At 42.7% G+C, this 15,107-nt stretch overlaps 1 protein-coding gene across 5 annotated transcripts in view; it reads left to right on the forward strand.

The window, feature by feature from the left end:
• Positions 1-7,361: 7,361 nt before the first annotated feature.
• Positions 7,362-15,107, forward strand: part of fubp1 (far upstream element (FUSE) binding protein 1) — a 37,260-nt gene continuing 29,514 nt past the window's right edge. For all 5 annotated transcript variants that reach the window (XM_060929048.1, XM_060929039.1, XM_060929055.1 and 2 more), the window contains exons 1-2: positions 7,362-7,500; positions 8,248-8,341. In XM_060929048.1, the coding sequence (XP_060785031.1) occupies positions 7,408-7,500; positions 8,248-8,341 (187 nt within the window). In that variant the 5' untranslated portion in view covers positions 7,362-7,407. The remainder of the gene's footprint in view (positions 7,501-8,247; positions 8,342-15,107) is intronic.

The following is a 15,107-nucleotide window of genomic DNA, read 5'->3' on the forward strand; positions in this document are numbered from 1 at the left end:
TGCCACTTTAGCGCAAGTCATCAGACAGGCCAGGACACATGGTCCTGACATTCCAGCTTGCGAGTCGCAGGGCTGGCAGTTTCTTCATTGTTCTTGTTTTGCATGGTGCAGTGATGCAGTCCGCTTGTTAAGGTTCTCTAAGTGCCAAGCACCCATTGAAGCAGGCAGACTGGGGTAGGTCAGCACTTTACTGGCCGGGGGCTGCCCGGCTTTAAGGTAGGCAGTAGCTGACCAGTGGGACTGCTTTGATCCCTCCCACCGATGGAGGCAACCCGTAATGCCCTGCCCTACGCCAATCGGGCTGGACTTATAACTCCTAGACTGCTGCCTCCTATGGTGTTTTTGCTGCTTACAGCAACACCAAAGTGACCTCTCCGGGGTGCAAAACTGGGCAAGGTGTATGGAGATTCAGGGCTGCCCAGACACCAGAATCCCCCTCCCTGCCTCCCGGTGTGGTCCAAAGGAAAGCAAAGCAGTATGTTTAGTGCCAGGTTGGCCGAAGGAGCTGCCAGAAGGAAGTCAAGATTGATGATCCTACCGCCTTAGGGGCTCCATTCCGGATTTTTCCTCAAGGTTTATTCCCGAAGCCTTTTCCATGACTGGATATAGCTGCAAGGCAGTGGAGGTTTGGGATCAGAGTTTCCGTCCTCTAGACAGACTGCCTTCCTGGGCTGACGAGCTCTACCTACCTGAAGCAACTGGTTTTAAGGTGCCAGAGATCCACCTTCGTCCCTTCTCCTATCAGTACAAGCAGGTCCGCCGGGCTTGAAGGCAAAGCCACACAAGCAGGCTAGGAGTTGGACTTGGTTGTCAGAGGCTATTTGAGACGCATGCCATATGGGAGCACTTTATAGGCAGTGGGAGCTTATCCCCACTGCCACCCCTGGCTATGACAACCTTGGACCTTTTTTATTGATATATATATTCGGTTGAATACAATACAAAGACTATATATTTAATGTTCAAACTGGTAAAATTAAATTTTTTGTAACTATACACTCATTCTGAATTTGATGCCTGCAACTTGTTCCAAAAGTTGGGACACGGACATGTATACCACTGTATTAGATCACCTTTTCTTTTCACAACACTCAGTGTTTTGGAAATGAGACCACTAATGGCTGAGGTTTTGAAAATTAAATTCTTTCCCATTCTTGCTTGATATACAACTTCAGTTGTTCAACAGTCCGTGGTCTCCCTTGTTGCATTTTGTGCTTCGTAACATGCCGCACATTTTCAAAAGAATGTGGGCAGGCCAGTTTAGCACTTGCGTTCTTTTACTATGAAGCTACGCTGCTGTAACATGTACTGTACAGAATGTGGCTTGGCGTTTTCTTGCTGAAATAAACAGGGACGTTCCTGAAAAAGAGATCATCGAGACTGCAGCATGTTGCTCCAAAACCTGTATGTAGCTTTCAGCATTAATGGAGCCTTCATACTGTAGATGTGCAAGTTACCCCTGCCATGGACACTAACACGCTCCCATACCGTCACAGATGCTGGCTTTTGAACTTTGTACTGGTAACAATCTGGATGGCCCTTTTCCTCTTTAGCCTAGAGGACACAACGTCCATGATTTTCAAAAACAGTTTGAAATGTGGACTCGTCAGACCACAACATTGTGCCAATTCATCTCTGATGAGCTCAGATCCAGAGAATTCAGCACCGTTTCTGGATGTTGTTCTGGATGGCTTTTGTTTTGTATGGTAGATGCAGTGACATTGTGTTTACCAAAAACAGTTTTCTGAAGTGTTTCCCTGCCCATGTAGTAATGTACTTTACGCAATCATGTTGGTTTTTAATGCAGTGCCATCTGAGGAGTCAAAGTTCACAGGCGTTCAATGTTGGTTTTCGGCCTTACCCCTTACATGCAGAGATTTCTCTAGATTCGCTGAATCTTTTGATGATATTATGGATCATTGATGATGATAATCCCTAAATTCCTTGAAATTGTACATTGAGAATTGTTCTGCATCTATTGGACTATTTGCTCATGCAGTTTTCCACAAAGTGCTGAACCTTGCCCTGTCCTTACTTGTGAACGACTGAGCCTTTCCAGTTACCAGTTAACCTGTTTACCTGTAGAATGTTCCAAACATGTGCTTTTTAAGCATTCCACAACTTTCCCAGTCTTTTGCTGCACCTGTCCCAACTTTTTTTGGAACGTGTTGCAGGCATCAAATTCAGATATACTATTTATTTTTATAAGAAACAATCAAGTTTATAGCCCTGTGATCACCTGGCGACTTGTCCAGGGTGTACTCCGCCTTTCGCCTGTAGTCAGCTGGGATAGGCTCCTGCTTGCCTACGACCCTGTAGAACAGGATAAAGCGGCTAGAGATGATGAGATATGAGAAACTTTATCAGTTTGAACATCAAATATCTTGTCTTTGTATCGTACTCGAATATCAGTTGAAAAGGATTTGCAAATCGTTGCGTTCTGATTTTTTAATTTATGTTTTCTGTCTACAGTAGTGTTTTTCACTAGGTTTTCTGCCATGAGAGACTCTTCAGAACAGAGTCTGAACCCTGATTACTGCCGTAAGAAGTGATAACACACACATCGTCCCGGCTCTTCTGCAGGACAAGCTCTTTCCACCTGCAGGTGGATCACTGACTTCCTGTCTGACAGGAAGCAGCACATGAAGCTGGGGAAACGCGTCTCTGACTCCCGAACCATAAGCATCGAATCCCCCCAAGGCTGCATCCTTTCTCCTCTACTCTTCTCCCTGTACACAAACAGCTGCACCTCCAGTCAGCGGTCTGTCAAGCTCCTAAAGTTCGGAGACAACACCACCTTCATTGGACTCCTCTCTGATGAGGAGGAGTCTGCCTACAGGTGGGAGATTGACCATCTGATGTCCTGGTGCAGGCAGAACAACTTAGAGCTCAAAGTTCTAAAGACAGTAGAGATGATTGTAGACTTCAGGAGGAGCTCTGCCACACCCTCCCCCCATCACCCTGTTTGATTCCCCAGTAATCTCTGAGGAGTATTTCCACCTCCTGGGCACTATAATCACTGGGCACTTCAACTCAAAACTTGAAGAAGTTTGATCTGCCAAAGACAATGATGGTGCACTTTTACACTGCCATCATCGAGTCCATCCTCACCTCCTCCATCACCATCTGGTACACTGCTGCCACTGGTAAGGACGAGGGCAGACTGCAGCGCATAATTCGCTCTGCTGAGAGGACGATGGGCTGCAACCTTCCATCTCTTCAGGATCTGTATGAGTCCAGGACCTTGACGAGAGCAGAAAGGATTGTGGCCGACCCAGTTCACCCTAGACACAAACTTTTTGAATCGCTCTCCTCTGGTAGGAGGCTGCAGTCCATTAGAACCAAAACCTCACACCATAAGGCCAACTGCAGCTGGCCTCATCAATCAGGCCCGAGACCCCACTGACCTCCAACTTCACACTTTCAATCTGTGACATTAATGCACTTCATTTCTGGATGGTCAACTTCATCTTGTGAACTTTTATTGCACCTTCCGGCTCACACTATACAGCTTGGTTAATTATTCAACCCACTGCACGTATTCTCTTCTCGCACATGCATGTCAGGACTCTTCTTTTGAAGAAGGGGAATCCTTTATTTGTCACATGCACAGTGATATTCGTCCTCTGCATTTAACCCATCTGAAGCAGTGAACACACCCAGGTGTGTGCGCACACATACCCAGAGCAGTGGGCAGCTATGCTACAGCACCTGGGGAGCAGTGAGGGATTAGGTGCCTTGCTCAAGGGCACTTCAGCCCAAGGCCTCCCCATGTTAACCTAACCGCACGTCTTTGAACCGTGGGGGAAACCGGAGCACCCGGAGGAAACCCATGCAGACAAGGAGAGACCATGCAAACTCCACACAGAAAGGCTCCTGTCGGCCACTGGGCTCGAATCCAGAATCTTCTTGCTGTGAGGCGACAGTGCTAATCACTACACTGCCGTGCCGCCCTTCTCCATCTTCATCCTGTGACCTGTTTTTGCACATTCTGGGACATACTGAACAATTTGGACTTTGGGTGACACAGTGGTGCAGTGAGTTAGTGTTGTGGCCTCACAGCAAGAAAGTTCTGGGTTTGAGCCCAGTGGCCGACGGGGGTCTTTCTGTGTGAAGTTTGCATGTTCTCCCGGTGCTCTGGTTTCCTCCCATAGTCCAAAGACATGCAGTTAGGTTCATTCTTGGGTTTCAGTCACCTGGCTTTTCTTAGCAATTTAACTTCCGGTAAAACTGCTGGTGGTCAAGCAAACCAAAATGGCTGCCGTAGTGCAAACAACTAGCGGTAACTTATCAGAGCATGCTCATAATCTAGAAGACACTGCTCGCTTTAGATATATTCAGAAGATTGCTATGTGCAATGGAATCGACCCCTACAGTCTGGGAAAGAAGGATTTGTCATACGATCTCGAAAACTACCCTTCAGTCAAGTTCCCAGACATCTCGAACTATCTGGTGTTGCAGACGTCCTTCTACACCGCAAAACAGATGAAAGTGTGGAAGAGTATGGAGGCTTACAACTTTTTTGTATGCGGCTGGGTAAAGGTCCTCGCTATCAAGTCGCTGCCAAATGAATACTGTATTGTTTTTGCCTGTGTAAGTATTTTTTAAAGCGTTTCGTTCCCGTCTTTACAACAAAGCTCTGCAAGTTAAAGTGTAAACAAACAGCAGTTCACTTGATTCTCACTTGTGTTGGCTTTTATCTCTCAAGTAAATCATTCACAAAGATCATCAGAAACCCCTTTAAAGACCTGGACCTTAGTTAATCAAGATGGAGACGTGATCACGGCACATTGTAACTGTATGGCTGGGTAAGAATTTTGTCGCGACCTTCATGCATGTAGATTTTATTACTCGTGGTTTTCATCGCATGCACTTGCTGAAAGACTCATTGAAAAGACCGCTTGGACACCCTGTTAAAGAAAGCGAGACACACGTTGTTTTTAGTATGGCGGCCATCGAGTCAAGAGTAAACAAAGAAACAGCTGGGGACTAGCGCTTCGTGACTAAAAAAAGTACCGTAAAATAATGACGCACAGCAAGAAAAGTGCTTGGAAAACACTACCGACATAGCCGAGAGGATATACAAACCTTTCATGAAGTGATCACTGCAAACTCGACCATACTTCGACTCGGCTCCTTTCGATTTCAGTGAGAGATTCAAAAGCCATTTTTCTCAACATCTTTTTGTGAAATCCTGTGTTTGTTGTTCAGCCTTCTTTATTAGTTCACGGGGAACCCTGAAGAAACTTTTATCAGTTTCATGGTTTGGTCGATTTGATCAACCTAAAACAACACAAGTGGAAGGCATTTTTCATGCAAGCAATGCACCTTCTTCGTACAAATGCTTTGTCAACTGAGCTTTGTTAGACCACCAGCTAAAGTTTTGAATAACTAATGAGGCGCCTCTGACGTCACGCAAAACCCAAGAATTGGCTACACTAAATTGTCCACTGGTGTGAATGGTTGTTTCCCAAACCCGGACATGGGAGGGTTACGGCAGGAAGGGCATCCAGCGCAAAACTGTGCTCCAATTAATTACATGGATCAGTTAGGTCCACCTGGACCCCAACCTGGCAACAGTGCTGGACAAGGAGGAAGATGATGCCTGTATAGCTTGGACTTCAAAACAAACACATGTATGTTGCTCCTCAAACATGTCCACTTTTCAAATTTGTGTATTATAGATTTTTCTTACTTTTTATTCCATTTACAGTGGTGCTTGAAAATTTGTGCATCCTTTCGAATTTTCTATATTTCTGCATAAATAGGACCGAAAACATAATCAGATTTTCACACAAGTCCTAAAAGTAGATAAAGAAAACCCAGTTAAACAAATGAGACAAAAATATTATACTTGGTCATTTATTTATTGAGGAAAATGATCCAATATTACATATCTGTGAGTGGCAAAAGTATGTGATCCTCTAGGATTAGCAGTTCATTTGAAAGTGAAATTAGAGTCAGGTGTGAGTGGGCACCCTGTTTTATTTAAAGAACGGGGATCTATCAAAGTCTGATCTTCACAACACGTTTGTGGAAGTGTATCATCGCACGAACAAAGGAGATTTCTGAGGACCTCAGAAAAAGCGTTGTTGATGCTCATCAGGCTGGAAAAGGTTACAAAACCATCTCTAAAGAATTTGGACTCCACCAATCCACAGTCAGACAGATTGTGTACAAATGGAGGAAATTCAAGACCTCCCCAGGAGTGGTCGACCGACAAAGATCACTCCAAGAGCAAGGCATGTAATAGTCAGCGAGGCCACAAAGGACCCCAGGGTAACTTCTAAGCAACTGAAGGCCTCTCTCACATTGGCTAATGTTCATGAGTCCACCATCAGGAGAACACTGAACAACAGTGGTGTGCGTGGCAGGGTTGCAAGGAGAAAGCCACTGCTCTCCAAAAAGAACATTGCTGCTTGTCTGCAGTTTGCTAAGGATCACGTGGACAAGCCCAAAGGCTATTGGAAAAATGTTTTGTGGATGGATGAGACCAAAATAGAACTTTTTGGTTTAAATGAGAAGTGTTATGTTTGGAGAAAGGAAAACACTGCATTCCAGCACAAGAACCTTATCCCATCCGTGAAACATGGTGGTGGTAGTATCATGGTTTGGGCCTGTTTTGCTGCATCTGGGCCAGGACGGCTTGCCATCATTGATGGAACAATGAATTCTAAATTATACCAGCGAATTCTAAAGGAAAATGTCAGGACATCTGTCCATGAACTGAATCTCAAGACAAGGTGGGTCAGGCAGCAAGACAACGACCCTAAGCACACAAGTCGATCTACCAAAGAATGGTTAAAGAAGAATAAAGTGAATGTTTTGGAATGGCCAAGTCAAAGTCCTGACCTTAATCCAATGGAAATGTTGTGGAAGGACCTGAAGCGAGCAGTTCATGTGAGGAAACCCACCAACATCCCAGAGTTGAAGCGGCTCATTTTCCTCAATAAATAAATGACCAAGTATAATATTTTTTGTCTCGTTTGTTTAACTGGGTTCTCTTTATCTACTTTTAGGACTTGGGTGAAAATCTGACGATGTTTTCGATCATTTATAGAATGGAATTGGAAAATAAACTTTGATTCTGGTTCTAATTCTGATGTGTCGTTCTGATAAAGCTCCACTCCATCACACCACGCTGTTCTTGATGCGTTTCCTCAGAATTTAGTTTGAGGTTTAAGGGTTTTGTGTGTGAGAGAGACTTTTTTCATGAGTTTCAGCTTTGCTCTTCAATGCTAACTCTACACGATTGCTAATCTCCATCGCCTCAAAAACCGGAAGTATTGATCCCCTCCCTCGCACGCCCCCTATCGGCCGAAGCCCGCATTCGTGTCGCAGTTCGATTTTTCCCCCTTGCCTTTCTCAGTTCCCCGGCCATATTCTCCACACGGCTTCTTCTGAAACATGGCTGATTACACGAATGTGGCGCCGCCGTCTGCGAACGCTGGCGGAGGAATGAACGACGCTTTTAAAGATGCACTACAACGGGCGAGACAGGTGAGTGAGTCAGCCATTAAATTAATACAGCTTTAAACATATTCTCAGCTTTAAAAACGAACGGTGTTGCTTTTTTGCTACTTCCAACAGACAACCCTGTAGCTACGTTCCAAATCGCGGCTTAGTGTATGTCTAAGTGTACTTCGTAGGGTATAGGACATATACGCTTGTACGTATATGTAGCGCACTATAAATCTAGTGTGGATGGATTCGGGATGCGGCCTTTGCCAAAGACGGGCCTGCTAATTAGATTGCAACAAAGGAGACGAGGAAACGCTTAAGGCCCGGATGTTTCAATATAATTCGGGTGCTGTTGTTTTCTCGTTTTTAATAAATAATATTAATTGTGAATAGAATGTCTTTTTTAATTAAATAATTTTAATAGCGTAGTTACGGCTGAAGCTAGTTTTGTTGGCTAACTAGCTTGCTAGCATTATAGCTAACTAGCTATGCTTGCTAGCGTTACCGCTGACGAGCCCCAAGTGAATGTCGGCGGCTTTTTTTTCCCTTTTCTCTTTCTCTCCTTTTTCTTTCTCTATTTTTCTTTCTAAATAGTGTCGAAATTTTAAAATTATTCCAACCCGGCTAGCTATTTAATTAGCTATGAGCTAACTTATTCCGCCACCTCAGACGGAGACCTTGATAGAGCGCGCGCGCCATGATAACCTGCCGTGTGTTAGCTTTAACCAAGGTGTGTGTGTGTTTTTTTTCTCCCTCTTTCTTTTTAAAATATTTTTATTTTTGTAGATCGCAGCTAAAATTGGAGGTGATGGAGTTAATCCGCCTCCTGTTGCTAATGAGTTTGCATATGGAGGACAGAAAAGGCCTTTGGAGGACGGGGGTAAGTTCCTAATGAATCTTTTTCTCCCGCCCCATTACAGAGGAGTGATGAGTCGTTTGGCTATCCGAATCTTTTGAGCGAATCATTTGAGGTGTACCGAATCATTTTGGGCAATTTCAAATTCGGTTTTCTTTGTCACACAGTGACTACGTTTACATGCACGTCCAAATCGAGCTGCTGTTGGTAATCGAGCAAAGGGTCCCAGCAGGGGTGCTAGAGAAATCCAATCCTACATGCACAAGTGAAATCGGGCTATTGTGCAAGGTGCATTGTGCACCCGAGCCACACGTGGCGCTACACGCCCCATCGTGTTGGTACACTTCCGGTTGTCGTCATGAAGAAGAGCTATAGTGTTGCCAGATACTGCTGACGTTTTCCAGCCCAAAACATGTTCAAATCCGCTAAAATGCACTTAAAACCCCCAATCTGGCAACACTAGCAGTTCCGTGTTCAAGCTGTTAGGCTTGCTCTAACAGACTATGGCTACAAACTGTCCGGCGCAGACCACTGTTTTGTAAGACAACTTATTTTGCACAGTAATATTTTTCTAAAGTCCATTTTTTGCTTACAAAAAATATTTTTTGCTTACAATTTAACTTATGTCTTAATAAACACACAAAAAGTTCAATTGTTTTGTTTTTATTGACATTCTTCAGATGTTGGACATACATTATATATATATATATATATATATATATATATATATATATATATATATACACACAGACAAATACAGTGACTTGTTTATGTACACAATTCACAGCTATGCAACAGCTGTACAGATGTATTTGGTGATACAGTAAGTGAGCTAAATTTTAACAGTGCAAACAATGCCACAAAAAGAAAAGATTCATGCCGTTGTCATGCCGACCGAGGCTGTTGTGTTTCCCGCTTGTGGTCTCGTCACTCGTCACTTCCGGAAGTAGCTCGACAACTAGCTCGATAGGGTATACATGCGCAAAATAGCTCGGTAGAAATCGCGTAAACTAGGTCGTGTAGCTCGATTCCGAGAAATCAAGTTCGGTTCAATTTCAGCCGAATTAAGGTGTATACATGGCATTTTGAACTTCGATTTCAGTCGAGCAATGGCAGAAATTCGATTCTCTCTATGTGCATGTAAACGTAGTGAGTCATACAGAGCACCACATGCAGCGAAATGCTCATTGCAATAGGTCCGTGTACTTTTTCGTTCGTTCATTCTTCTATTTTGGAATGAAAGATGAAATTTAAAAAAGGGTGCAGCTTGGTGTTTTATTTAAAACGATACAAGCAGAAATGGCTCTATTTTGTTTTCGAAATGTGTTGCCATCATCAAATAGTAGTATTAGAAAAGTGGACAACATTTTTGATCGTTTTCTTATTTTGTAATATTCATTTATTCCTTTATTGAATTTCATTTGACTGATCCTATATTTCACCCGGAAGTCAATTACACCGCCTGGCTCACGCTCACTCATGTCTCACTTACAACACACGACAACGACGATAGATCGACCTCCAGCGAGATCATGGATGCTATGCAGTACATGCTCTTCAAAGGCCCTAAACAGGTGAATCTACGTGAAGACATGTCAACACTAGGGATGTTAACCGATGACCGTTTGACCGGTGGTTGATCGAATCAACGTAAACCGGTTAATTTTTTTTGGTTGTCGGTGGAAAAAAAAAATCAATCGTTTTGAAGCTGCCGATTTTGGAGCGGAGAGCCTGCAATTCTGTGTTGTAAACGCTTGGGGCATGGCCATGGGTGTAAGGACGACAGCTGACAAATCAGAAACACCCATTCAGTCATGTCCCGCCCTCCCGCCCCAGTTAAAGACAGCTGACAAATCAGAAACACCCATTCAGTCATGTCCCGCCCCAGTTGAACACAACTGCCAGTTGGTGAAATAAAAAAGTGTAGAGACAGGCTTTTTAGCTTACAGATTACTATTCTTTTTTTTTATTTTTTTATTATTATTAGAAGGCACATCGAGTTTAGTCCTGCCTTGGCCAGTGCATTCTGAAAGTATGTTTCGGTCTGTAGCCAACAATGCATGTTATTGCAGATCGTATCTCTCCACACAAACTAAAGGCGCAGATGGTGACTTTTTCACGGCTTTTTCATGGACTGTAACGGCATTTGCTTATGTAGTAATTTTAATACAGAATTTGCTCTGATGAAATTATTCAGACACTCCAACGCCCCCCCTAAAAAAAAAAATCAGATCTGCACGAGCCGTGAAAAAGGCGTGCCGTTTGCATCCCTGTTTAAACTCATAGGTTAACCGACTTTAACCGGCTAATGAGGCTCGGTGGTCGGTCAAATTTTTTTTTAGTTTTCGCCATCCCTAGTCAACACACAAAATTGCCACAAGCTTAGGCTTCCAGGTCACCCAAAACCTAAGTTCTAAATAAACTAAAATGCAATTCAGAACGGCATTTTTCAAAATTGCTTTTTCCCTTTTTCTGCTGTTCAATGACTCATTTTCAGTCACTAAAAATACATCAAAACATGGCTCTGGATTCCATTTCACAAGTCATACACAAGTGTAAAAATTCATAAACGAGTCCTTTTTCATTTCTCATGTGACTTCCAAAATAGAATAATGAATGAACGAAAAAGTACACGGACCGCAATACTCTGTAGGTTGTGAGGATAGCTTGTGGGAGTGGTTAAAGGGCACATCTTGGGTATATTTAGGAGCAAGATCAATGTAATTCTCTCATTTTCTATTAAACTTTGGTCAAATGGCAGATTCTACCATAACAGAGGCCAGTTAAGTCCCGTCTCCTTAAATTGCTGAATTGATTATTTTGATCATTCTATTAAGTTTTTCTAGTAGCATTTGGGGTCTTGGACATTCACAGTAAATTTTAGGACAGTAGTCCTGGTAACTAATTAATAAAAGCCTGACATGACCGACATGCTAAATGACAATAGAAACACATCGGTTTCTATCATCAAAATCTGACAGACACTCTAGATGACAATAGCAACAAAACTGTTTCTTACATTATTAATCTGACAAATTTAGTAATAATATTAAATACCTCATCGCTAGAACCAAATAATAAAATAAAATATTGAAGTAAAAAAGATATTTATTTTCAAAATTGAAATATCAACAATAATTGTCAGAACAGTGACAATAGACACGACTGTGTCACTTTCGCGGGGAAATAACACATTGAAATGGCCTGTCGGCTGAAAGGGTCGCAAGTGGCTCTGATTTATCTCTATGAGCCTACGAGTTTTTAGCTAGAAAGACCAGCCTATCAACATGCTCTGGCTTTAAACATGAGCGAAGGCAGGTCACAACATTGCCTCCAGTGCTAAATACGCTCAATCTGTTACCTACTCTCACGCTATCACACCTTGAAGAAGATACCGCCAGTGTTGCCAGACACTGCTGACGTTTTCCAGCCCAAAATATGTTCAAATCCGCCAAAATGTACTTAAAACCGCCCAATCTGGCAACACTGGATACCGCTGCACTGAAGCTCTGCGCACTTGGCTTGCTTGCTTATTTAGGCGGAGTAATGAAACCTTACATGCGTCGGTTCGCCCCCTTATGGTTTGGCGGAGTACTGGTCAAAAAGTGCTTGATCAGATATGCAGCAGAGCTCGTATTTTAAATGGAAATAAATCGCGATTTTCAATTAATTTAATCGTGGCAGCCAAAATCGCGATTTTCGATTAATTGTGCAGCCCTAGTTCGAACCCTGAACCTTCTTGCTGTGAGGCGACCGTGCTAACCACTTACACCACCGTGCTGCCCCTTGATCTGAAAAAAGACAGTTCTTTCTGTTAGAATGTCCAAAGCGACACCGTCTCCATTTGTGTCAGCGTCATCAAAGGAGCCAGCCGTGTTTGTCTCCCCTGACAGACGGCGAAGTGCCGCATCCACTGAGGCCCTCGAAGCCGAGGACCAAGCAGAGCCGAGAAAAAGACCAAGAAAATCGCAATTCACAAGTTGATTGTTGCCAGGGTAAGAAATAAGAGACGATACTCTAAATTAGGTGTTCTTGTGTTTGTGTGGTACACGGGTAATGTTATTTATTGACATGCACACAAAAGTAAACTAGAAAAGCACTCGGAGAGCGCAGACCTCCGCCAAGAGTCCTTTAAAAAAATCCGGATCACCGCCAAAATTTAATGGATTGTTACTTGTGCCCAGTCACACCTCTGGAAAAAATTAAAGAGCAATCCGTTCATAACTTTTTCCGTAATGTTGCTAACAGACAAACAAACAAAACGTTACCGAAAACATAACCTCCTTGGCGGAGGTAACAACAACACAAAAGCGCTGGGCGATAATACGCTTACTTCACATGTGTCAGGGCTTGAGATCTTGGGACCTGTCAAACACATTAAATGTATATACAACCCTGCTGTGTGAAATCTTGGTCTACACAGACTGTGCACTGAATCCATGTCGGGTCTCTCAGCCTGCTGGCGGATCCGCACGTGACGTCACGAATCTGGATCAATCTGGTTCCAGACTCCCTTGGGATTTTTCCAGATGCTTTTTGTTATTTTATTTTTTTCTGCTGTAGACAGATGGCCTTGTGCAAAATTACCCTTCTGGATGAGTGTGTAAAGGGACGTACTTTCATATTAAAAACCCCACTAAGTTGGTCCAGGATATGCCCTTTAAAAACAGAAAGGGAGTAAAATAGAATGTAATAAAAAATAAGAATGTGATGGAGTGTTCTACAGAATATACACAATGTACAGAATACACACACACACAGCTCTGCAATAAACACGCTATACACTGTAGAATATGCAGAATACGTATAATTATTTCTATCCACTGGATATGAGTAATTGCATGCTCTGATTGGCTACTCTTCTACTTGGATATCAGCTCATATGGGTCTGTCTCAGAAACTGGGTACTGTCGGGGTACCCCACTCGGTCAATAAACTATACGGTTTTGAATGGTGATGTTGGTTTTAATTTGAAATAAAACGATGAAAGAAATAATACAGATAAAACTAAATCTTTGATGTGAATACTCTTCAGAATTTGGCGCAAATTTGTGGAAAAATGGCGGCTTGATCTGGGACATGATAAACGGTCGACTGCATCGCGTTCCCTTAAAAAGGTTGTAGTCCACTGAAAAGTCTACAGTTATCACTGATTTGTATTTTAAGTTGTAACTTTATCCACCTAAGGATTGGTGCGCTCACAGAATAATCATAACCGTAATAAAACATCACGCAAAATATTTCATCGCCGTCGTAACTCCGTTTTCCGCAAACCCAAACCCAATACGATCGCGTGTTTTGATCTAAACGGAAAGCCTCAGGGTCGAGGTCATGACCTCACCAAAAGTAGTAACTTAAAATCACTATGCCGTATAAAAATTTAGTTATAAATCTGCGATTTTGTTTTTTAAAATGAAAGCTGAAAGTTAGGTATAGAATGCGTTTCTTACAGAATATGTTACGATGGTAGCTGGTCTTGTATGAATTTCTGAGCTATAAAATGAGTCGTGGTCTATTTTTTACCGTAGCGTGTTATTTGTGTGCGGGGAAGGACACACATTAACAATTTGCATGTGTAGAATGGAATTTTCCACTCCAACAGTTAGAAGTTGATTGTGCTTCCATTTGCGGTCTCTGTTACGTGGGTGATCTGTTCGGACGTTATCGCTGAAAAGGTGAGTTTTGACAGTTTTATTTTGTTTTAGTCTTGCAGTATAAGGCCATAGAATGTTTCTTTTTCATCTTACTTTCATATTTCATAGTGTTTGCGTATTTTTGGCCAATATTTTGCAACCATGGTCAATTTAGATCGAACTTTTGATAGAATCTATGGCCAGTCATTTTGCCCCGCCCCCACCTCACGCACCGCAGCAGAGACCCGCGCGACCTTCAGCCGGTACAGTCGCTGTTCTTTTACCAGTGCCGTTATTCTCATCTTTCCGGTGTGTTCTTGATTTTTCCATTGTGTCCTATTTCGCCATATCAAATCCCCAAAATCTCTCATATTATTCAAATTTAAGTGAATAATCAATTCAGTCATCATAACGGCATTTTTAACCCAAGCAATCAACAAGAGGAAATGTATTCAATATTTTCACTCATCTGTGAAGGAGGGGCTTTAATTCTTCATGATGTAGTTATTTTATATGGAAATCAATTTTACAAAAGCATTTGAATTGTAATCAAAACAATTTTCCATAGTGGAGGCCAGATAAAGCAAGATACTATCTTTATTCTTATTAAACATGACAAAAGAAACATTGAGTGTTGGGTAAATGCAAAAAAAACAGTAAAATTAGAAAATGTATTTTTTGATCACAATGTCCCAAATGAGAGACCAGTTTCTGAGACGGACCCGTATACCATGAGTAGACAAAGAGGAAGCCTTTATTTATCACGTGCACACTCAAGCACAGTGAAATTTGTCCTCTGAATTTAACCCATCTGAAGGAATGAACACATGCATGTGAGCAATGAGCGCACATGTACCCAGAGCAGTGGGCAGCTATGGTACAGCACCTGGGGGTTAGGTGCCTTGCTCAAGGGCACTTCAGCCCAAGGCTGCCCCACATTAACCTAAGTGCATGTCTTTGGACTGTGGTGGAAGCCCACGCAGACATGGAGAACATGTAAACTCCACACAGAAAGGCTCCCGTTGGTCACTGGGCTCAAACCCAGAACCTTTTGCTGTGAGGTGACAGTGCTAACCACCATGCCACCCTGTTTCTTTCCATTCTAAGTGGAAATGATTTTGTCAGATGTTTTGTATGACGTTTTTATTTATCGTATT

This window comes from Neoarius graeffei, chromosome 1 (assembly GCF_027579695.1).
Source record: "Neoarius graeffei isolate fNeoGra1 chromosome 1, fNeoGra1.pri, whole genome shotgun sequence".
In the NCBI taxonomy this organism is placed as follows: domain Eukaryota; kingdom Metazoa; phylum Chordata; class Actinopteri; order Siluriformes; family Ariidae; genus Neoarius; species Neoarius graeffei.